General features: G+C 51.1%; 2 protein-coding genes across 4 annotated transcripts in view; both read left to right on the forward strand.

The window, feature by feature from the left end:
* The first annotated feature begins 6,746 nt into the window (after positions 1-6,746).
* Positions 6,747-12,592, forward strand: ECSIT (ECSIT signaling integrator). Its single transcript, XM_033925128.1, has 8 exons — positions 6,747-6,816; positions 6,997-7,107; positions 7,219-7,636; positions 7,841-8,064; positions 8,683-8,731; positions 8,941-9,089; positions 9,897-10,005; positions 11,412-12,592. Exons 2-8 carry the CDS (start codon positions 7,000-7,002, stop codon positions 11,627-11,629), a joined length of 1,275 nt encoding a protein of 424 aa, XP_033781019.1. The 5' UTR covers positions 6,747-6,816; positions 6,997-6,999; the 3' UTR covers positions 11,630-12,592.
* Positions 12,593-17,118: 4,526 nt separating this feature from the next.
* The window catches only part of ZNF653 (zinc finger protein 653), a 104,215-nt gene continuing 96,544 nt past the window's right edge, over positions 17,119-24,789 (forward strand). For 2 of the 3 annotated variants that reach the window (XR_004537246.1, XR_004537245.1), the window contains exon 1: positions 17,119-17,561. Coding sequence is in view for 1 of the 3 variants with exons in the window: in XM_033924071.1 (XP_033779962.1) it covers positions 17,296-17,561 (266 nt within the window). In the remaining 2 variants the exon portion in view is untranslated. The remainder of the gene's footprint in view (positions 17,562-24,789) is intronic. The other variant, XM_033924071.1, reaches the window with a different exon arrangement.

Below are 24,789 nucleotides of genomic sequence, written 5' to 3' on the forward strand. Positions count from 1 at the left end.
GTCATAGAGCTTTATGCATAATCAAAAAAGGGGAGGACCCATGTTCCAAAAGATCCCAAAAGATGGAACAAAGTCTCTGGATTCACACAAGAATCCAGATATAAATATTAAAACATTTCTATAATACCAATTCTTATTTTCTGCATCTAGAGGCAGTGGGGGAAAGGTGTGTTCCATGGCCATTCCTGCGGATAACCATGAGAAACCATCCCGGTTCATTCTTTAGCATCTCTCTCAACCTCAGTCCTTCTCCACCAGCGTTCTTCAATGCGAGGCTTGAGGGTCAGTGGCTGGAAACCATCCCGTGTCATTCTTTAGTGTCCATCTCAACCTCAGTCCTTCTCCACCAGCATTCTTCAATGCAAGGCTTGAGGGTCAGTGGCTGGAAACCATTCCGGGTCATTCTTTAGCGTCTCTCTCAACCTCAGTCCTTCTACACCAGCGTTCTTCAATGCGAGGCTTGAGAGTCAGTGGCTGGAAACCATCCCGTGTCATTCTTTAGCATCTATCTCAACCTCAGTCCTTCTACACCAGCGTTCTTCAATGCGAGGCTTGAGGGTCAGTGGCTGGAAACCATCCTGTGTCATTCTTTAGCGTCTATCTCAACCTCAGTCCTTCTCCACCAACGTTCTTCAATGCGAGGCTTGAGGGTCAGTGGCTGGAAACCATCCCGTGTCATTCTTTAGCGTCTATCTCAACCTCAGTCCTTCTCCACCAGCGTTCTTCAATGCGAGGCTTGAGGGTCAGTGGCTGGAAACCATCCCGTGTCATTCTTTAGCGTCTATCTCAACCTCAGTCCTTCTACACCAGCGTTCTTCAATGCGAGGCTTGAGGGTCAGTGGCTGGAAACCATCCCGTGTCATTCATTAGCGTCTGTCTCAACCTCAGTCCTTCTACACCAGCGTTCTTCAATGCGAGGCTTGAGGGTCAGTGGCTGGAAACCATCCCATGTCATTCTTTAGCGTCTATCTCAACCTCAGTCCTTCTCCACCAGCATTCTTCAATGCAAGGCTTGAGGGTCAGTGGCTGGAAACCATTCCGGGTCATTCTTTAGCATCTCTCTCAACCTCAGTCCTTCTCCACCAGCGTTCTTCAATGCGAGGCTTGAGGGTCAGTGGCTGGAAACCATCCCGTGTCATTCTTTAGTGTCCATCTCAACCTCAGTCCTTCTCCACCAGCATTCTTCAATGCAAGGCTTGAGGGTCAGTGGCTGGAAACCATTCTGGGTCATTCTTTAGCATCTCTCTCAACCTCAGTCCTTCTCCACCAGCGTTCTTCAATGCGAGGCTTGAGGGTCAGTGGCTGGAAACCATCCCGTGTCATTCTTTAGCGTCTATCTCAACCTCAGTCCTTCTCCACCAACGTTCTTCAATGCGAGGCTTGAGGGTCAGTGGCTGGAAACCATCCCGTGTCATTCTTTAGTGTCCATCTCAACCTCAGTCCTTCTCCACCAGCATTCTTCAATGCAAGGCTTGAGGGTCAGTGGCTGGAAACCATTCTGGGTCATTCTTTAGCGTCTATCTCAACCTCAGTCCTTCTCCACCAGCATTCTTCAATGCAAGGCTTGAGGGTCAGTGGCTGGAAACCATTCCGGGTCATTCTTTAGCATCTCTCTCAACCTCAGTCCTTCTCCACCAGCGTTCTTCAATGCGAGGCTTGAGGGTCAGTGGCTGGAAACCATCCCGTGTCATTCTTTAGTGTCCATCTCAACCTCAGTCCTTCTCCACCAGCATTCTTCAATGCAAGGCTTGAGGGTCAGTGGCTGGAAACCATTCTGGGTCATTCTTTAGCATCTCTCTCAACCTCAGTCCTTCTCCACCAGCGTTCTTCAATGCGAGGCTTGAGGGTCAGTGGCTGGAAACCATCCCGTGTCATTCTTTAGCGTCTATCTCAACCTCAGTCCTTCTCCACCAACGTTCTTCAATGCGAGGCTTGAGGGTCAGTGGCTGGAAACCATCCCGTGTCATTCTTTAGCGTCTATCTCAACCTCAGTCCTTCTCCACCAGCGTTCTTCAATGCGAGGCTTGAGGGTCAGTGGCTGGAAACCATCCCGTGTCATTCTTTAGCGTCTATCTCAACCTCAGTCCTTCTACACCAGCGTTCTTCAATGCGAGGCTTGAGGGTCAGTGGCTGGAAACCATCCCGTGTCATTCATTAGCGTCTGTCTCAACCTCAGTCCTTCTACACCAGCGTTCTTCAATGCGAGGCTTGAGGGTCAGTGGCTGGAAACCATCCCATGTCATTCTTTAGCGTCTATCTCAACCTCAGTCCTTCTCCACCAGCATTCTTCAATGCAAGGCTTGAGGGTCAGTGGCTGGAAACCATTCCGGGTCATTCTTTAGCATCTCTCTCAACCTCAGTCCTTCTCCACCAGTGTTCTTCAATGCGAGGCTTGAGGGTCAGTGGCTGGAAACCATCCCGTGTCATTCTTTAGCGTCTATCTCAACCTCAGTCCTTCTCCACCAACGTTCTTCAATGCGAGGCTTGAGGGTCAGTGGCTGGAAACCATCCCGTGTCATTCTTTAGCGTCTATCTCAACCTCAGTCCTTCTCCACCAGCATTCTTCAATGCAAGGCTTGAGGGTCAGTGGCTGGAAACCATCCCGTGTCATTCTTTAGCGTCTATCTCAACCTCAGTCCTTCTCCACCAGCATTCTTCAATGCAAGGCTTGAGGGTCAGTGGCTGGAAACCATCCCGGGTCATTCTTTAGCGTCTATCTCAACCTCAGTCCTTCTACACCAGCATTCTTCAATGCAAGGCTTGAGGGTCAGTGGCTGGAAACCATCCCGTGTCATTCTTTAGCATCTCTCTCAACCTCAGTCCTTCTATACCAGCATTCTTCAATGCAAGGCTTGAGGGTCAGTGGCTGGAAACCATCCAGTGTCATTCTTTAGCGTCTCTCTCAACCTCAGTCCTTCTACACCAGCATTCTTCAATGCAAGGCTTGAGGGTCAGTGGCTGGAAACCATCCCGTGTCATTCTTTAGCGTCTCTCTCAACCTCAGTCCTTCTACACCAGCGTTCTTCAATGCGAGGCTTGAGAGTCAGTGGCTGGAAACCATCCCGTGTCATTCTTTAGCATCTATCTCAACCTCAGTCCTTCTACACCAGCGTTCTTCAATGCGAGGCTTGAGGGTCAGTGGCTGGAAACCATCCCGTGTCATTCATTAGCGTCTGTCTCAACCTCAGTCCTTCTACACCAGCGTTCTTCAATGCGAGGCTTGAGGGTCAGTGGCTGGAAACCATCCCGTGTCATTCTTTAGCGTCTCTCTCAACCTCAGTCCTTCTACACCAGCGTTCTTCAATGCGAGGCTTGAGGGTCAGTGGCTGGAAACCATCCCGTGTCATTCTTTAGCGTCTATCTCAACCTCAGTCCTTCTACACCAGCGTTCTTCAATGCGAGGCTTGAGGATCAGTGGCTGGAAACCATCCCGTGTCATTCATTAGCGTCTGTCTCAACCTCAGTCCTTCTACACCAGCGTTCTTCAATGCGAGGCTTGAGGGTCAGTGGCTGGAAACCATCCCGTGTCATTCTTTAGCGTCTCTCTCAACCTCAGTCCTTCTACACCAGCATTCTTCAATGCAAGGCTTGAGGGTCAGTGGCTGGAAACCATCCCGTGTCATTCTTTAGCGTCTCTCTCAACCTCAGTCCTTCTACACCAGCGTTCTTCAATGCGAGGCTTGAGGGTCAGTGGCTGGGCCCATTCATACTCTGATTCTTCCCTCTCTTCTTAAAGAATGACTTGGGGATGGTTTCCTGCAGTTAACCACAGGGACAGATTCTGTCCCTGTGTCATTCTCTTTCTGCTTAGTTCATTGATTGCATGTTTTCTGTATGAGGTCACTTTATATATCTAAGGGGGAAATGGCTGGTGGTTAAGAGGAGGGTATCTCAGTGCTGTTAAGAAAGGGTGTGTGCCACACTTCAGGTTTCATATATATTGGAATATCCCACCTATCTTTCAAAATAACTAAGCAGTTTACAACAATTTACATCATAACACAAAATAACAATCAGTAATCATGAGCACCTCATCTCAAACTGCAGTGCTCAAATTTGCTGATAACATAAAGCTATTCAAGCTTGTTTTAAATCACAAGAGGACTATGAAAAATTGCAAGAGGACACCATGAGACTGGGCATCCAATTGGCAGATGACATTTATTTATTTAATGTAAGTCAAGTACAAAGTGATGCATATAGGGAAGAGCCACATGATGCAAGATTCCACATTAGGATTCACCACAAGTTGATGATATGTTGAAACCCTTTGGCTAAGAAAGCAAATAGAATGTTAAGAATTATTAGGAAAGGAATGGAGAACAAAACAGAATGTTATAATGCCTTTGTACTGTGCCATGGTGAATATTGTGTTCAATTCTGATCATTGCATCTAAAAAAAAAAAATAACATAATTAGAAATGGTACTGAAGGAGTCTGGGACTGGTTTTCCTAAGTGTTGAACTAAGTTTTCTCTTTAATAAATGCTGAATTATGTTTAGCTGCAGACCTAACTTATCTCATGTTCTAGCCTGCTTGTACTGGGTGTTAGCGTGGACATTCTAACTTCTTATTGCTATCTCAGCATAAACGACATGTAACAGAAAGACTGCAGGGCCTAGATAAGTGACTTGCTAGTGACCTGCTAGTGTGAGCTGAGGACCAATGATTGTTAAGAAAAGTAACATGTGAACAATTTTTTCTAGAATTCAGTTGTATAGCCAGAAGAATATATAAATAACGTCCTCTTTTCGGGACTTCTGAAGCCTGCTTGGAGCTTGGGAGTCGCATACGTATGCTAATAAACTATCTGTGCTTTCTTCAAGTCTCTAAGTTTTGTGGCTTAATCTAATCTAATCCTTAGGTTTGTATACCGCATCATCTCCACATTCGTAGAGCTCGGCGCGGTTTACAGTAGAAAAAATAGGAAGGAACTACAACAGAGGGTCACCCGGATGGTCTAATGGCCACCCGGATGGTCTCAGGACTCAAGGACCTCCCGTACGAGGAACGGCTGGATAAGTTGCGGCTATACTCTCTCGAGGAACGCAGAGAGAGGGGAGACATGATCGAGACGTTCAAATATCTCATGGGCCGTATCGAGGTGGAAGAAGATATCTTCTTTTTCAAAGGTCCCACGGCTACAAGAGGGCATCCATGGAAACTCAGGGGAGGGAAGCTGCACGGTGACACCAGAAAGTACTTTTTCACCGAGAGAGTGGTGGATCGCTGGAATGGTCTTCCACTTCAGGTGATTGAGGCCAGCAACGTGCCCGATTTTAAGATAAAATGGGATCGTCATGTGGGTTCTCTTCACAGAGAAAGGTAGGGGAGGGTCATTAAGGTGGGCAGACTAGATGGGCCGTGGCCCTTATCTGCCGTCTATTTCTATGTTTCTATGTTTCTAAGAGGTAGAAGTGTGAAGAAAATTTAGAGGACTTGGGATGCCAAGTGACCTTTCAGTACAGTGAAGGGTGATGAAAATGATAAACGGGATGGGACAACTTCTCTATAAGGAAAAGCTACAGAGGGTAGAGTTCTTGAGCTTGGAGAAGCAAGGGCTCAACAGAGATATGACAGAGGTCTATAAAATACTGAGTCGAATGGAATGGGTAGATGTGAATCTCCTGTTTACTCTTTCCAAAAATACTAGAACTAGGGGGCATGCGATGAAGTAGTAGATTTAAAACAAAATGTTGCTACTATTTGGGTGTCTTTCAGGTACTTGTGGCCTGGCTTGACCACTGTGGAAACAAGATACTGAGCTAGATGGACCATTGGTCTGACCAATATGGCTATTATGTTCTTATTTTTTCACTCAATGTATACCGTATTTTCACGCATATACCGCGCATGCTCCTGTAATGCCTATTCTATTGTGATGCGGTGTTTTCTGTCTTGCTGGCGCCCTCCTCCATCTTCCTGCATTGTTCGCTGAAAGCCATGGGCAGCGGATCCTATGTGCCTCTTGTGGCTGCCCCAGAAGTGTTCCTCTGATGTCACGACGTGGCTTCCCAGCCGCAGGAGACGCATGGAAGCCACTGCTGCGGCTTTCAGCGAACGCTGCAGGAAGATGGAGGAGGGCGCCAGCAAGACAGAAAACAATTGTATAACGCGCTCACGCATATAACGCGCATGGTTATGCTCGGTTTGTAAAATCGTGTATAGCGCGCGCATTATATGCGTGAAAATACGGTAATTAAACTCTGGAATTTGTTGCCAGAGAATGTGGTAAAAGCAGTTAGCTTAGCAGGGCTAAAGAAAAGATTTAGATCATTTCCTAAAATAACAACCCATTCATTATTCAGATGGACTTGGGAAGAGCCACTGCTTATTCTTTGTGTTAAATAGCTTCTGTTTTGGGTTCCAAGTTTGTGTGACCTGGATTCGGAAACAAAAGGGTTTGATGGACGTATTTAAGGAGGGGTGGGTCTGAGAGAGAAGGAACGCCTGCGGTTTTGCAATGGCCCACCTCTTTTCTCCAACATAACCAATCAAAGCACAGGAGAGGTAGAGGGGTGGAGTCACAAGTGGACAGACATAGAGATAGATGAATGAGAGGTGGGTCTTAGAGAACCAAGGCGCTGCTTGCTCCGCCTCCTCTCCTATGATATCCATGGGCTGTAGTCTCCGCCTCCTCTCATAGAGTTAACCAATCGGGGCTTGGGAGTGGAGGAGAGGGGCGGGTCGCACGTACCGGCGCTGTCATTAATCCCCTTCCCCCCGGAACTTTTGTGCGCCGGAACTGGAGAAGTGCTGCGATCAAGCACGGACCGTTTACGTCACCACAGGCAAAATGGCGGCGCCCAGAGATCGGTGACTGGGACGGTCTGGAGAGGGAAGAGCGGCCAGAAGGGGGTCAGACTCGGATAGATTTGCTCCCCGGGAAAGGAGAGGGTGTAGCCGCAGAGGTCAGAGGGGGAGGAGCTCTTGCATGCCCCTTTGCTCATAATTCATTTCAGTGCCCCCCCCCCTTTTTTTTGTCCTCTGTTTCAGATAATGAAGTGTGTCCGGGTGCTGCTGCCGCTGCTGGCCAGGGACTCCTATGGGGACCCCTTGGCCCTAGGTCAAGCATGGGGTCTTCGCAGGACATTCAGCTGTGCTCAGGTATGAACTTGCTGTGGAAGGTTCACCATCACAGGCTCCCCCTGTCTCTACTGACTGGGCCTAATCCAAGCTGCCCAGTGGGGTTTAATAAGGTACTTATTTCATTTCCAGACCCCCAATATGTGCCTGTCACGCGGCTTCAGGACCAGCATGAGAAAGCCCACCTCTAAACCAGCTCCCACGAAGAGGGAGGAGGAGGCACAGCCCAACCCGAAATCCCTTGTGACCTTCGAGGACCCCTTCAAACGATTTGACCAGGACTGTAGGAACAAAGCCACTTTCAGCCACGTGCTCAATGTTTTCTGCAAGAAAGATGTGCGCCGGAGAGGTCATGTCGAGTTTATCTACGCAGCTCTGCAGAAAATGCCGGAGTTTGGGGTGGAGCGTGATCTCCGAGTTTACAATGCTCTGCTGGATATTTTTCCCAAGGAAGTTTTTGTGCCCCAAAACTCTATTCAGCGGATGTTCAACCACTACCCCCGGCAGCAGGAGTGTGGTGTGCAGGTTCTGGAGCAGATGGAGCGCTATGGTATGTCTTAGTGCAAGATGCACTTGTAGTACACACATGAGGCGATATGCAAGTGGCAGATAACTGACAGCTCAGACAGATGGCCTGGCTGCCTTGCCATCCCCTTTGGCCCTCCTCAGATTCCTGCAGGCAAGTCATGTGTCTCTCTGCTGCACAGGGTCTCCATGAAGATACTGTTTGCTCTGACCTACTTTCCTTCTGCAGGGATTCTTCCGGATGCTGAGACCAAGTTTCTCCTGTTGCAAATCTTTGGGCAGAAGAGCCATCCATTCCTGAAGTACCGGCGCATGATGTACTGGTTCCCCAAGTTCAAAAACATCAACCCATACCCAGTGCCGTATCCTCTGCCTTGTGATCCTGTTGATATTGCAAAGCTGAGCCTACAGAGAATCTCAGCGGATTTGGATGCAAGAATCACGGTTTATCAGGTACAGACAAGACATCTTTACTACCTTGCTTCTTACAGGATTACATGCTAGAAATAATTTCAGGATTCTTTTCTACAGCAATTCAAACTGCTATGGTTTTTCTTTCTGAGCTGACAAGAACCCCTAAGAATTTTCAGAGGAGGCAATAGCGGTTACCTGTGAAAGCTTATCCGAGGGCTGCTTCTCTTCAACTAAGGCTATGGGAAGAGTCAAACCTATTTCCTCTGTTAATGTAGGGGGAGTTTCTCTTGACGATATTGAAAAGCCTGATATAGAAAGGATCAGAACTTTTGGAAGAAGCTATGACGCTAGGAGGCTGTATCGCTGAGAGTTGGTCCCTCTGTGCATGATTTTCATGCTTCACCTTGTTAGCTCTCCTCCTTCACTGTATGTTTTTCTTTTGAGGCTGGTGTTCTGGCTCCAATTTGCTATTGAATTAGTGAGAGACTGGGAAAATGCCCAGCCTTTGAGTGAGGGGCTAGGCATTGGTGTCATTTTTCCAAAATCACAAAATTTATAGCACTTTGTCAGGAAAGTACTTTGAAGTCACTGCTGATTAATTTTTTCCCCTAGGCTGCCCCTCTCAGTAATACTTTTTATCTGTTCTTTCACCTTCAGATGCCTTCAGTTGAGGAGAAGACCAGGATAACACACCCATATATTGTAGGTAAGTCCAATTTTATGGAGAGGCCTCGCACACAAGCTCTGCTATAACACCTTACCAGTCCTACGGCAACTCCTGCTATTCTAGTACTGAGACCTCTAGTGTGTGTTTTTGTATTATCTGTTTTGTAGTGTTTGTTTTTGTATTGTTATCTGATCTTCTTGCCTGAAAAATTCACAAGATGAGCATTCACTCATTTTACTGTTCTACAGGAATTCAGAGCCCAGATCAGCAATCCTTGCTGCAGAAGCACAGCCCTGATAGACCTGTGTATGTAGAAGGGCCCTTCCCACTGTGGCTGAAGAAGACCTGTGTTTATTACTATCTATTGCGAGCAGAGTTGTTGCCGCCAGGGGAAAAGGTATCGTTCTGTAGATGCCTAAAAGCCCAGGGTTTAATGGCTGTGTTTGTTATTGACCAAATGTCTTCGGTGTAGAAAGTATTGTCCAAGATAAATGGAGAAACAGTCTAACGGCGTGATCAACAAGCTGAGAACTAGAGAAGCCAGGGTTCAAATTAGAGAACTGCATGGGAATGGGGATTGTGGGAATATTGTGGAACCCACAGGATTCCTGCAGGAGTGTATTCAAAATCTCTGTCTCCCAGAATGATGCTTGGAATGCATAGAGGCAGCTGGAGCATCAGAATGAGGCTTGAAACACTCATTGGTTGAATTGTGAATACCATCCAAATAAACACAGGAGGCTTGCTGAGGCTGGGAGGAAACAGGGCAGGAAGCAAGTAAATAATAGTGTCAACTCTTGCAGGTACAAGTGAGGATGGAGTGGATCTTAGCAGGTAGGGGTTAGAGTCACCCATCTCCAGTGGAAATTTCTGTCCCTGTGCAACTCTCTAGTTCAAATCCAGCAGGTTTCTTGTGCAAACTTCAATTGTAAGCCCTTTGGGGAGAGGAAAATAGTGGTTGTACCTGAGTATAGTGGATTTTGAGCTTGGGTTTGAAGATGTCATTGAAATTCAAAGCAGATCTCATGGTCAGAGGTTAAGAGATCTTGCTGAAGGCCACTCAGTGAACAAAAAGGCAGGGTAGAATGGGGAAGATCAGCCAGGAGAAGGATGAAAGGAACTGTGCTTAGTGTTCAGGCAGTGGTTTTATGAATTTGCCTCTGCTTCTGGATTACTCTGAACTCTGCCTCCTGTTATCATACAGGAGGAGGAAGAGGACATAGATCCCGAGAGGAATTTCTACTTTCCCATGCAATTGGACCTGGACCTGGAGCGTGACCTAGGGGATGATGACAGCTTTGATGTGAATGAAGGTAATGGATTGGATTTATTGTCCTTGATAGACCACTATGACAAATGTAGTAAGTGGTTTACGATCCTACAATAAGAAAAATTACAGTATGCAGAGAATCTGGTGCACATGCTAGCATGGCATGTGGGCAGATCTTCCCTTCTTCAGGATATAGGGCTCATTCTGTAACAATTATTGCCAGGGATGATCCTAGGATAAGCAGCATAAAATCTGGTTTTTTCCTTGGGATCTAGCTAGGTTTGGGACCTGGGTTGGCCACTGTTGGAAACAGGATACTGGGCTTGATGGACCTTCGATCTGTCCCAGTATGGGAACTCTTATGTGAGCCAAGTATAAGACAATCGAGCCATTGTGACATCACTGCTGAGGTTGGCTGTTAAGCATTGGTGGAATGAGGCATTATGACATCACAATCTCAGCTCTGGAGTGTTGCTACTCTTTGGGTTTCCACCTAGTACTTGGGACCTGGGTTGGCCACTGTTGGAAACAGGATACTGGGCTTGATGGACTTTCAGTCTGTCCCAGTAGAGCAACTCTTACGTTATGTTGGGAGAAGCAGCATGATATCCTTCCAGGGCCCATGCTGTGGGGTGCTGCTGAGGCTGTGCTGTCATTCTTACCTAGTTACCTCTCTTTCTTTTTTTAATGAAGGTTTTGTAGTTTTTCCACTGTAACTAATTCTTTTCTAATAAATAAAGATAATTTGGAATCTTGAGTCCTGCTCAGGAAGCTGATTAGAGCAGACAGACCACTTTTTTATGCCTACTTTTCTTTTGAAAGGCAACTGGTCCCAGGCGTTCGCTGTTTAGGGTTCCAGGTACTACCTAGAATTTGGGACCTTAGTCAAGTTGTTTACCTGTCCCAGTGGTTCTCCATAGCAGGGGAATGCAGCCACACTTAACCCTTCCCTGCTCAGAAAGGAAGGGCAGAAAGTGAACTTTAAAGGTATGGACTGGGGAAGCACAGAAACCCCTGTATGTGCTCAAGAGAACTCGCTCTGTCTGTCATGTCAACCATGAAGTGTGCTTGCATTCTCCTTCTGGTCTGGCAGGCCATCAACTGCTAATGATGCCCTAATAATAGAGTAGGTTTCTAGGATTCTTTGGGTTCATCAAAGTAGCATCCCTTTCTCTCTCTCTTGTGAATCTGCTCCTAATACCAGTTTCTTCCCTTATTTATTTGGTTTTATATCCCGTCCTCCCCAAAGAGCTCAGAACAGGTTTCAGTGTAATAGTCAAGGCATTACAATTTGCCTTCACTTAAGAATGTTCCTAGATCGATGCATGTAGGGGCATCTTATCGTACAAAGTGATATGTCTATACAAGCCTACAGGGTGATAAGACTGTACAACATTAGAGAGTCGCAGTATAATTTCTTAACCCCTTTCCTCATTCCTGTTGTGGCAGTGGAAGAAGGCCCCGTCTTTGCCATGTGTATGGTCGGCTCTGAAGACCAGGCCACGCTGGCTCAATGGATACGTGGGCTGCAGGAGACCAATCCGATCCTAGGCCACATCCCTGTGGTGTTCCGCTTGGAATCTGGCCCCCTCAAGATCCAGGCTGAGACAGAGATGGAGGAGACGTACGAAGAAGAGGCCCTGCAGAGTCAGAAACTGAAGCAGTAACTTCCTGCCCGGCACTTCGCAGTGCTTTACAGACTCTTGCAGCAGCCCTCTGTGTAAGCTGCAATATTTTTGGGTTTATTTTAGTGCAGAATGTGTAGTAGATTTATATTCAGAAATGAAGAGGGAACATGACGGCATTTGTGCGATGCTGGATGGGTTGATCTGCCACAGATTTTCATCCTTGCTAGTAGGGTAAATGCCAAACAGTGCTGCTATTTGAGTGGCAGGCATTGGGTTACTGGTTTAGATTTGACTTGATCGCTTGCCCGTTTACTCCCACATTTATTTTTGAACATTGGGCTAATGGCGGCTGTTGATGTAGCCTACATGTCCAGAGATCCCCAGGGCCCCTTTCACGCTTGATTTCACCTCACTATAACCAGGGGCATGGAGTTACCCTCACTGAAATCAGACCTATGTCTGAAATTTCCCTTTACCTGTCCCTCTAAATCTGTAGAATTCAACTAGCAATGCACCAGTAGAGAGCGTAGGCACAGGGGCAAGGAAAGGTGGGGGTAAGGTTGCCACAGGTCACCTGAATAGGCTGCTCAGCCCTTCAGTTTAGCCTATTGCAGACATGGATTTCTAATAAATTATTTCCCAAAGAAAATCCAACCTGGGGCAGCTCCAAGTCCTGTTTGGGTAACCTAGCATGTGGTACAACCAGGGGGGAAGGTGACTCTAGGGGCCAGACGGGCCTTCTCAACCCCAGTGACACAGTCAGATTTGCAGGATATCCACAATGAACATGTATATGAGAAATTTGCATATAATGAAGGCCCTGCTTGCAAATCTAGATTAGGCATACTTATTGGGACTATCCTGAGAACCAGACTGGCTGGCTGTGTCCCACAAACTGGGCTGAGCATTCCCCTGGGCTAAGAGAGTGGCTTTATTTATTTAATACATGTATACCTTGTCTACAACTAAACAGTTCAAAAATAAAATATGATATGAAGATTTGAAGAGTATAATTACTGTAGAAGAAGCTCATCAGCTTCATTTTTAATCCAATAAAATCTTTATCAATCAGTCATAAAAGCCTGGTGGCCTAGGAGAGTGGTTAATCTTTAGTATTTTGCAGTGCGGTCGCCAAAAAAATCCAAGCAAACCAACAGATAATGGCAAAGTTCTAAGAACAAGACTTTATCCCAGGACAAGCAGGCCGCATATTCTCAACAGTGGGTGACGTCACCGACGGAGCCCCGCAGCGGACAGCCTCAAAAGCAGACTTGCTTGAAGATCTTTGTAAGAGCTTCCGAGTGCTGCACTGCGCCCGAGTTAGGGCGTGCGTCTCCTGTGAGGTACCTCAGTTCAACGTTTTCCGCAGAGCTGAGAAGTCCTCTTTTCTTCAGCTCTGCAGCCTTCATTGCCTTCTTTCACCGTGGCTTTTAAAAAAAATATTAAGTCGCTGTGCTCGCGTTTCCAGAAGGGATGGCCATTTTGGCCAATCTGTTTTACAAAATCTCTTTTCTTAACTTGCCAACTCTCTCTCCATCCCATTATGCTTAGCTTGGAGGTCACCCACTGTTGAGAATATGCTGCCTGCTTGTCCTGGGATAAAGCACAGTTACCTTAACAGTTGTTATTCAGGGACAGCAGGCAGATATTCTCACAACCCACCCTCTTCCCCTGGTTGGCTTCTTAGCTAGGTATCTGAACTGAGGTACCTCACAGGAGACACGCGCCCTAACTCGGGCGGGAAGGCACTCACGCATGCGCAGTGCAGCACTCGGAAGCTCTTACAAAGATCTTCAAGCAAGTCTGCTTTCGAGGCTGTCCGCTGCGGGGCTCCATCGGTGAGGTCACCCACTGTTGAGAATTTCTGCCTGCTGTCCCTGGATAACAACTGTTACGGTAAGTAACTGTGCTTTTTTGGCAGTCTGCATACACTGGATCTTTTAGAGGCTGATTTTATAGCAGGGTCTCTAGGTCAATGGTTCTCAAGTTGGGGTTTCAGAGTATCCATAATGAATATGCATGAAATAGATTTGCATACACTTCAGTCTTGTGGTTATCCTGGAAACCTGACTTGTGTTGGAAACCACTGCCCAGGTTATTAAGTCACAGAGAGCTATGTTGCATCTATGAGTTTTCTAAAATGTTTTCTGTATAATGTTGTATCTGCTTTGGCTACTAGCGAAGGGTACATATGTGTCCATTCTGCTCCCCTAAAGCTGCCTCTACATCTGCTGCAGAAAAGCAGGCACGGTGGTGTTTATTGAACATGAGTTAGAGCAGTGGAGTGTGTTGCTGACGATGTGTGCTTCCCCCTGTGGCAGTCTCTGGTTACTGCCAGGGTAGACCTGGAATTTCTCTCTGCACTGCCAATTTAATAGCAGAAATAGCCTTCCTGACTTGCTTGAATAGTTATCAGGATACCAATGCTGAATGGTTCCCAGATTAACTTCTGGCAGCTAGACAGAACCAGGACCTGGCCTGCCACTGGATATCTGTCTGGGTCAAATTCAGCATGTGGGCGTCGGCCCTTTAGAAATCACTAACTGCTGCATTTATTTTTTCTGAGCAGCTATTTTTAAGTGTATCAGGGCCTGGGCCTACCTGTGGCTCTGCCACCATCTAAATTGCAAGGGCTAGCAAGGACCCTCAAGCTCCCCCAGCAGCCAGAATGTGCTTGGCAGTTGGCAGCACTATCCATGAACAATGCTACCAACTGCTGAGCATAGGGAAGTGTTCTGGCTGGAGAAGGACCTTTTTAGCGAATGGGGATCCCTGCCGGCTCAGCTATAATGTTATGAGTTGAAGGTTGCTAAGGTGAGGGGAGGGGACAAAGGAAAAATGTGACAGTTGTGGGTGGGTACATCTGTCTGTGCCACTGCTGTGAAGATCTATGTGCCGTTTTATGAGCGCTTACTGGAGCATGTAACCCTGCACGCATCTGTACTCCTGTCTAAGCCTCCTTCAGTTGGTGTGTGTTGCTCATTTTAAAGGTCTTTTATTCTTACTCTTTGAGCCCTGTTTCTTACTCTTCAGAGCTTTAGTACCAGTGCACTGATCTTGCTCACTGCTTTTGGAGAAGTAAACCAAGTGATCCGGTTAGTAAGAAGATGATTATGGCAGGTGTCTGGGTCTCGCTGCATCTGAGTAGGTAGATCCATTTCAGCCATCTTCCTGTGGCTTTCTTCACACCCTGTAGACAGCCACAGCATGATGGCTGAAACGTTGCTTCTACCTCCTCCAAGACAATGAGACCCGGACAGCTGCAACAATCATGTCCCCAGCCACAGCAGCCTAAGAGAACAAGGGAAGATATTTGAACACACCTTCCTGCCTACTGCTTCCTCTTGCCCTGCAAGTACACATGCGCTGAAACTGTGTTTACTTTTAGGTGGAAGATAATTTTCAGCTCAAAACACTCACAAAAATTGCTTCTCACTTTGCATTCTTTCAGAGGCCCTAAAGAAAAGCCAAGATCACTTAATGCTGCCTTGATTCATTGGCAGAGCAATTCAACATAGGATAACCAGATTTAGCCAGACATGTTCTCTTTTAGGGGGCTGTCCAGATGTCCTTACTCCGGCAATGCTGAAATTTAATGTTCAGGCCGGCCGCTAGTAGCGGCAAGGTGAATCTGTTGCTGTCGGCTTACCCCAGAAGCCTTCTCTCTGAAGTGACTTCCTGTTCTTACATAGGTGGGACACTCCAGAGAGGTGGCTTCTGGAGCAGGTAGATGGCAGCAGGCTCACCTTGCTGCTGGGTGGCTGGCTGAAAGATTAATTTTTGATGAGGAGATAGGGGAGACAGGGAAGAGCTATGGATAGCAAGAGAAGTGCAGTCCTGGGGGGCGGGAGAGAAGTACCTGTGAGGGAGGGAGAGAGAGAGAAGCACCAGTGGGGGGGGGAAGGTGTTGTAAGGAGGGGAAGAGAGGCATTAAAGCAGTGGTCTCAAACCTGCGGCCCAGGGGCCACATGTGGTCCGCCAGATACTATTTTGAGGCCCTCGGTATGTTTATCATAATCACAAAAGTAAAATAAAAGTGTTTCTTGAACATACTAGCTATAAATGACATTATTATTATTAAGACTTAGCCAAAAGGAAAGATTTATAAATTATGAAGAGTTTTACCTTCTGCAAAGTTGTCATTTCTTTAATAAGACATTAACTATTTTTTTTCTGAGGCCTTCCAAGTACCTACAAATCCAAAATGTGGCCCTGCAAAGGGTTTGAGTTTAAGAGCACTGCATTAAAGGGTACAGAAGATGGACTAAGGCAGTGGTAGGCAATTCCAGTCCTTGAGAGCTGGAGCCAGGTCAGGTTTTCAGGATATCCAAAATAAATATGCATGAGAGTTTTGCATCTCAAGGAGGCAGTGCATGCAAATCCATCTCATACATATTCATTGTGGATATCCTGAAAACATGATCTGGCTCCGGCTTTTGAGGATCAGAATTTCCTACCCCTGGACTAAGGAAATGGGTGAAAGGTAGATTGGGATAGGGGTGAGACTGGGTCAGGGTGGAGTCATGTGTCCAGATGTCTGGGAAAACCTGGACATGTCCTCTTTTTAGAGCACTGTGCAGACAGATTTTCAGAACCCGACAGTCAGGGTTTTGGAAGCCTTGAACTTGGGCCCATGACTGAAGGGCCACCGAGCGTGTGCAGATGTGATGTGATAATGTCACATGCATGGGTGTGTCTGTGACTTCATTGTGCTGTATTTGTGCATGTTCAGAGGCCCTCCAGATGCAGCCTGGACTTGGGGTAGGATAGGGGTGTCATAGTCCCTCCTCGAGGGCTGCAATCCAGTCAGGTTTTCAGGATTTCCTCAATGAATATGCACGAGATCTATTTGCATGCACTGCTTTCTTTGTATGATAATAGATCTCGTGCATATTCATTGGGAAAATCCTGAAAACTTGACTGGATTGCGGCCCTCGAGGAGGGACTTTGACATTCTAGGGGTAGGGGGAGTGATGAAGTTTGCGTGAGGATGGGGCCATGTGTTCTTTTTTTTTTTTTTTCTTGAACAAATCTGGTAACCCTAATTCTACACTTAAATCATTCTGGATGCCCCCTCTGCAAAATATCACTCAGGGATGTTTCACCCTTGGCAGCTGCTGTACACTGTCTCTAACCCCCCCCCACCCCCCCAGTTACAATTGTAAAGTACTAGGTAGAACTGGAGGTTCCCAACCCTGAGGGAGTTGGATTTTGGGGATAGCTCTAATGAATATGTATGGTGCACATTTACATGCCTGTCAACTCCCTTATATGCAAATCTCTCTCATGCATATTGATGACTGACTGGTAGTTCTCCAGGACAGAGTTGGGAACCAGTCTCTTAAAGCCCTGAGTCATTTTCCCGCTGCTGCTGTTATAGATTAAATTAATGCAGGACTTCGAGGGGGGGAAATAAAAAGCTGGTGCAGCCTCAGCTAGCGCATGCGCATCAGGTAGATGTCCTATTTAACACGAAGCGTGAAAAAAGTCACTTCCGGTATAGCTTGCAGGAGCAAAGTAGCGTAAGAAGAGTCTCTCAAAAGCAGCAGAGAAGTCACTCGCCGCCACCAATAACGATCTTCCTCGGTACCAGAACGCGACCGGCCCGGAATTTCCAGAGGCGGCGTGAAAAAAGGCGTCCCCGACCGACGCGGGCTTTAGGCGTCACTTCCGGTCAGCGCAGGCGCCAGGAAGCGCGGCTGAGGATGGCGGAGCACCGGGGCCTCGCCGACGACGAGGCGGAGGAGGAGCCCGGGGGCGGCAGGAAAGCCCGGGGCAGGCCCCGCCTCACCGATACGGACCGCGCACGGCGCCGCCTCGAGTCCCGCAAGAAGTACGACGTGAGGCGCGTCTACCTGGGGGAGGCCCACGGGCCCTGGGTGCAGCTGCGCAGGAAGAGCGGCTGGAGCGACGCCAAGCTGGCCGCCTACCTCATCTCCCTGGAGAAGCAGCAGCGGGAGGGGCGAGGAGGGTGAGATGGAGACCCCCCAGCCCAGACCAGACCCCCCCACTCCCCCCCAAGCCCAGCCCTCCCCACTCCACCCAGACCCCCCAATCCCAGACCCCCCCACTCCCCCAGCCCAGACCTCCCCCACCCAGCCCAGACTCCCCACTCCCCCCAAGCCCAGACCCCCCACGCCTAGATGCCCAAGGCCAGACCCCCCCACTCCACCCAGACCCCCCAATCCCAGACCCCCCCCCTCCCCCCAGCCCAGACCTCCCACTCCCCCCAGCCCAGACCCTCCCACTCCCCCCAAGCCTAGATCCCCCAAGGCCAGACCCCCCACTGCCCCCTAAGCCCAGCCCTCCCCACTTCCCCAGCCCAGACTTCCCACACTCTGCCCAGCCCAGACCTCCCCCACCCAGCCCAGACTCCCCACTCCCCCCAAGCCCAGACCCCCCACGCCTAGATGCCCAAGGCCAGACCCCCCCCACTCCACCCAGAACCCCCAATCCCAGACCCCCCCACTCCCCCCAGCCCAGACCTCCCACTCCCCCCAGCCCAGACCCTCCCACTCCCCCCAAGCCTAGATCCCCCAAGGCCAGACCCCCCACTGCCCCCTAAGCCCAGCCCTCCCCACTTCCCCAGCCCAGACTTCCCACACTCTGCCCAGCCCAGACCTCCCCCCCCCAGCCCAGACTCCCCACTCCCCCCAAGCCCAGACCCCCCACGCCTAGATGCCCAAGGCCAGACCCCCCCCACTCCACCCAGACCCCCCAATCCCAGACCCCCCCACTCCCCCCAGCCCAGACCTCCCACTCCCCCCAGCCCAGACCCTCCCACTCCCCCCAAGCCTAGATCCCCCAAGGCCAGACCCCCCACTGCCCCCTAAGCCCAGCCCTCCCCACTTCCCCAGCCCAGACTTCCCACACTCTGCCCAGCCCAGACCTCCCCCACCCAGCCCAGACTCCCCACTCCCCCCAAGCCCAGACCCCCCACGCCTAGATGCCCAAGGCCAGACCCCCCCACTCCACCCAGACCCCCCAATCCCAGACCCCCCCACTCCCCCCAGCCCAGACCTCCCACTCCCCCCAGCCCAGACCCTCCCACTCCCCCCAAGCCTAGATCCCCCAAGGCCAGACCCCCCACTGCCCCCTAAGCCCAGCCCTCCCCACTTCCCCAGCCCAGACTTCCCACACTCTGCCCAGCCCAGACCTCCCCCACCCAGCCCAGACTCCCCACTCCCCCCAAGCCCAGACCCCCCACGCCTAGATGCCCAAGGCCAGACCCCCCCCACTCCACCCAGAACCCCCAATCCCAGACCCCCCCACTCCCCCCAGCCCAGACCTCCCACTCCCCCCAGCCCAGACCCTCCCACTCCCCCCAAGCCTAGATCCCCCAAGGCCAGACCCCCCACTGCCCCCTAAGCCCAGCCCTCCCCACTTCCCCAGCCCAGACTTCCCACACTCTGCCCAGCCCAGACCCCCCCCACCCAGCCCAGACTCCCCCCTCCCCCCAAGCCCAGACCCCCCACGCCTAGATGCCCAAGGCCAGACCCCCCCCACTCCACCCAGACCCCCCAATCCCAGACCCCCCCCACTCCCCCCAGCCCAGACCTCCCACTCCCCCCAGCCCAGACCCTCCCACTCCCCCCAAGCCTAGATCCCCCAAGGCCAGACCCCCCACTGCCCCCTAAGCCCAGCCCTCCCCACTTCCCCAGCCCAGACTTCCCACCCTCTGCCCAGCCCAGACCTCCCCCACCCAGCCCAGACTCCCCACTCCCCCCCAGCCCAGACCCCCCACGCCTAGATGCCCAAGGCCAGACCCCCCCCACTCCACCCAGAACCCCCAATCCCAGACCCCCCCACACCCCCCAGCCCAGACCTCCCACTCCCCCCAGCCCAGACCCTCCCACTCCCCCCAAGCCTAGATCCCCCAAGGCCAGACCCCCCACTGCCCCCTAAGCCCAGCCCTCCCCACTTCCCCAGCCCAGACTTCCCACACTCTGCCCAGCCCAGACCTCCCCCACCCAGCCCAGACTCCCCACTCCCCCCAAGCCCAGACCCCCCACGCCTAGATGCCCAAGGCCAGACCCCCCCCACTCCACCCAGACCCCCCAATCCCAGACCCCCCCACCCCCCCCAGCCCAGACCTCCCACTCCCCCCAGCCCAGACCCTCCCACTCCCCCCAAGCCTAGATCCCCCAAGGCCAGACCCCCCACTGCCCCCTAAGCCCAGCCCTCCCCACTTCCCCAGCCCAGACTTCCCACACTCTGCCCAGCCCAGACCCCCCCCACCCAGCCCAGACTCCCCACTCCCCCCAAGCCCAGACCCCCCACGCCTAGATGCCCAAGGCCAGCCCCCCCCACTCCACCCAGACCCCCCAATCCCAGACCCCCCCACTCCCCCCAGCCCAGACCTCCCACTCCCCCCAGCCCAGACCCTCCCACTCCCCCCAAGCCTAGATCCCCCAAGGCCAGACCCCCCACTGCCCCCTAAGCCCAGCCCTCCCCACTTCCCCAGCCCAGACTTCCCACACTCTGCCCAGCCCAGACCTCCCCCACCCAGCCCAGACTCCCCACTCCCCCCAAGCCCAGACCCCCCACGCCTAGATGCCCAAGGCCAGACCCCCCCCACTCCACCCAGAACCCCCAATCCCAGACCCCCCCACTCCCCCCAGCCCAGACCTCCCACTCCCCCCAGCCCAGACCCTCCCACTCCCCCCAAGCCTAGATCCCCCAAGGCCAGACCCCCCACTGCCCCCTAAGCCCAGCCCTCCCCACTTCCCCAGCCCAGACTTCCCACACTCTGCCCAGCCCAGACCTCCCCCACCCAGCCCAGACTCCCCACTCCCCCCAAGCCCAGACCCCCCACGCCTAGATGCCCAAGGCCAGACCCCCCCCACTCCACCCAGACCCCCCAATCCCAGACCCCCCCACTCCCCCCAGCCCAGACCTCCCACTCCCCCCAGCCCAGACCCTCCCACTCCCCCCAAGCCTAGATCCCCCAAGGCCAGACCCCCCACTGCCCCCTAAGCCCAGCCCTCCCCACTTCCCCAGCCCAGACTTCCCACACTCTGCCCAGCCCAGACCTCCCCCACCCAGCCCAGACTCCCCACTCCCCCCAAGCCCAGACCCCCCACGCCTAGATGCCCAAGGCCAGACCCCCCCCACTCCACCCAGAACCCCCAATCCCAGACCCCCCCACTCCCCCCAGCCCAGACCTCCCACTCCCCCCAGCCCAGACCCTCCCACTCCCCCCAAGCCTAGATCCCCCAAGGCCAGACCCCCCACTGCCCCCTAAGCCCAGCCCTCCCCACTTCCCCAGCCCAGACTTCCCACACTCTGCCCAGCCCAGACCTCCCCCACCCAGCCCAGACTCCCCACCCCCCCCAAGCCCAGACCCCCCACGCCTAGATGCCCAAGGCCAGACCCCCCCCACTCCCCCCCAGACCCCCCAATCCCAGACCCCCCCACTCCCCCCAGCCCAGACCTCCCACTCCCCCCAGCCCAGACCCTCCCACTCCCCCCAAGCCTAGATCCCCCAAGGCCAGACCCCCCACTGCCCCCTAAGCCCAGCCCTCCCCACTTCCCCAGCCCAGACTTCCCACACCCTCCCCAGCCCAGACCTCCCCCCCCCAGCCCAGACTCCCCACTCCCCCCAAGCCCAGACCCCCCACGCCTAGATGCCCAAGGCCAGACCCCCCCCACTCCCCCCCAAGCCCAGCCCTCCCCACTCCACCCAGACCCCCCCCAATCCCAGACCCCCCCACTCCCCCCAGACCCTCCCACTCCCCCCCAAGCCTAGATCCCCCAAGGCCAGACCCCCCACTGCCCCCTAAGCCCAGCCCTCCCCACTTCCCCAGCCCAGACTTCCCACACTCTCCCCAGCCCAGACCTCCCCCACCCAGCCCAGGCTCCCCACTCCCCCCAAGCCCAGACCCCCCACGCCTAGATGCCCAAGACCATACCCCCCCCACTGCCCCCCCAAGCCCAGCCCTCCCCACTCCACCCAGACCCCCCAATCCCAGACCCCCCCACTCCCCCCAGCCTAGACCCCCCACTCCCCCAGCCATGAGCCCCCCTCTCCCCGACCCCTACCACTACTTCCACACCTTCATCCCAGACTCACACACCCTGCCACATCCCCACCTCATCTCTCTGGAGAAGGCGCATATCTTCATGACACACACACGCTTGCACTCTTTGCACCATACCCCAACTGCATCACTCTAGAGAAGAACCAGCAGCAGACATGCAAGGGGTGAGATAGTCATACCTCCCACACCAAGTACAGAGTTCCTGCTACAGGATGGAGTTTTGTTACTGATAAATGACACCAAAATTTGTATTGAGAGTTCTGTTCTGCTTCCGTTATTGGGGAGTTTGTGGAAAAGTGACGTGCCGGTTCTTGTACTGTGGTTTTGGGCTGGATGGTGCTATCAAATAAGTTAAACTGCCATTTAACTAATCAAGGATTTCTTGGTTACATAGAGGCCTCTTAGAGCTTTCTCCTACAGTGTCTCTTCATGGGCCATTTAAAACTCCCAGATGTCCTTGAGGGATGTGTGTTCTGCTTATGAAGAATTTGAAATTGAACTGGAGGTGGTCTAGTGTCTCTTCCATAAAGTCCTAATCTTTTGTCTTTCTCACATTTGTTTATAGGGCTTGGGATTTACAGTAGGTTTCCATCCAGTAGATTTAAAGTTATGACCCTTCTGAGGTAGGGGTTAGAATGACCTGATCATCTGCACAGGACAAGCTTTTGATTTGAGTCACTTAGTTTTAATCCTGGAGCTGAGGATCTGAGGTAACTGTGAGAAAATCATTGACATAGGTGTTGAAGAGGATGGGCCACAGGCTACATCCCTGTCTCACTCCCCAGTCTTACTTGAAGCTCTTTTTCTCTCCTGCGTGTTGTTTACTTTACAGCTGATGGATGAGTGTGTTGATTTTAGTGTTTCATAGTTCCTGTTTTGCGGTAATTTAGAGTATGATATCCTGGTCTCAATAGGCACCCCCACTCCACTGTATCATATACTGCTAAACATGCCCAAAACCCTCTTCACTCCGTAACCTAGGAGTGTACGTGCCAATCCTGGAAGGCTATAAAGAGCTCAGGAGGTTTTCAGGGTGTCCCTCATGAATAAGCTTGCTGTAGATCTGTGTACAGTCTCTATTACACACATTCATTAGGGATAACCTGATTTGTTTGTATCCTTGATGTCTGAACTTGTGCACGCTGTCCCTGCCCCATCATACCCAGCTGTGTTCAGATGACTTTATTGCACAGCGGTGTTACACAACTGTTGGTAGAGAGAGAAAGACAGATAACACTATACCCCAGCCATATAGCCATGCTATAAAACAGTATTTGGTTTATCCCCAAGCTACATCATCCCTCACTTCGCCCTGAATCACAGCATCAAGGACTCCCGCAGAATCCAACTATTCGCCTACCCCTCCCTTAAACTTTGCCACTCTAAAAAATTCCTCGACAAAACCCTCGCCTTCCAAGCCACTAAGCTAAACCCATGGTTATCCCAAATGGCCCTCAAGGCCCCCAACTACCTCGGCTTTAGAAAACTACTCAAAACCCGCCTCTTCCAAGACCAGGATCCCAACGCCCCTTCTATCTAACAACCCCTCTCCCCTCTACATCCTTCCCTCACCCCCCCCGGCAACTTTGATCAATTTGTTATTGAACCGCTTGTAACCCCGCTCAACTGATGTAAACCACTTGTAACCTTGTTTAATTGATGTGAACCGCCTAGAACTCTTCCGGGTATGGCGGGATACAAAAATAAAGTTATTATTATTATTATTATTATATAAGAACCCAACTGCCGTTCCGGGTTCAGCAGCCAGTCCAAGCATCCCAGTCCAGGTCAGGTTTTTAGGTGATTCCCGCCGTATGAATATGCATGAGAGATGCATACAATCCAGGTAGTTTTCTGTTTTTGTTAGGGGTCTTCTGAAAATTGATGTGTTGGTGGCCCTTTGAGGACCACTGCCCTAGCTTACTTTAATAATGGTTTATGGACTTCAGGAGTTTGTCCAAATCTTTTTCAAACCCAGCTACACTAACTGATTTTAGCACATTGTCTGGCATGACAGAGCTTAGTTGTGCCTGAGAGAAATAAACCTATTCCCCTCCACTCAGAATTTTATATCTTCCCCCTCAGTCACCACTTCTCCAAGCCAGAGTCCTAGCCTTTTAGTCTTTCCTCATAGGAGAGTCCCCACTCCCCTTTATCATTTTGGTCATCCTTCTCTGTCCTTTCTTACTTCGCTATGTCTGCATTGAGGTGTGATGACCAGAATTGCATACTACAAAGCAATATGAGACTCCTACTCCACCTCCTACAACCCCTTCATAAGCTCAGCCTACCTCAGTGCATGCTCCATATTCCTTCACTCACTTATCTCTTACATACACTCTACACATGTCACTGCATCCACCCCTACACACTTGCTGCTCCAAACACCCATCCTGCTAAATACATTTTATACACCCTTCTCGTACTCCCATTGTACACTTTCCAGTGTAATAGGTGAGACATTCTAGAAAGTAGGGTTATTTCCCTTCAGCTGCATGGCTGCAGAAGGAATCCACTCCGGATTTTGCACTCTGCCTCTGGACTACTTCACTGAACAGTTTAGCTCCCTCTGTAGTTTTTTCCTTCTGCACACATGGTTGCAGTTGTGTGTGTTCTACTCTCCCCATTTTCTTAGATTTAATTCAATGTAATTCCGTTCCCTTTTCGGGTAGTTCAGTGCTTGGAGCGATTTTGAAGCTCTGCCTGCTTGAATATTCACAGACTCTAGTCTGTAGCTGACAGGCTGATCCCACTGGGTACCCGTTAGCCAGCCTGCTTAGTTTTCTCCATTGCTCAGGGCTGAACCTGAAGTGATTTCACCTCCTTTGCTCTTACGGTGTGGTTCTTGAGCGCGAGGCCTTAAGAGCATAAAGGATATTCTGCTCTGGTTGTAGATACTCTGCTGAGGTCTAAGAAGTCGTCCACAATATCGGCCTATGCTAAAGCGTGGAAGGCCTTCCAACATTGGTGTGCCCAGGACCAGGTGGACCCTTATTCAGCTCTGATATAGTGAATTCTTGCCTTTCTGCTGGCTGGTTTGGATAAAGGCCTCAAGGTGGTGTCTTTTTGGGTCCAGGTGTCCAGGCTCTTCTGTTTTAGATCCTGGGAGCATTGGATCTTCTTGGCATCTCATCCTGATGTCACAAGATTCATGAAGGG

This window comes from Geotrypetes seraphini, chromosome 16, assembly GCF_902459505.1.
Source record: "Geotrypetes seraphini chromosome 16, aGeoSer1.1, whole genome shotgun sequence".
In the NCBI taxonomy this organism is placed as follows: Eukaryota; Metazoa; Chordata; class Amphibia; order Gymnophiona; family Dermophiidae; genus Geotrypetes; species Geotrypetes seraphini.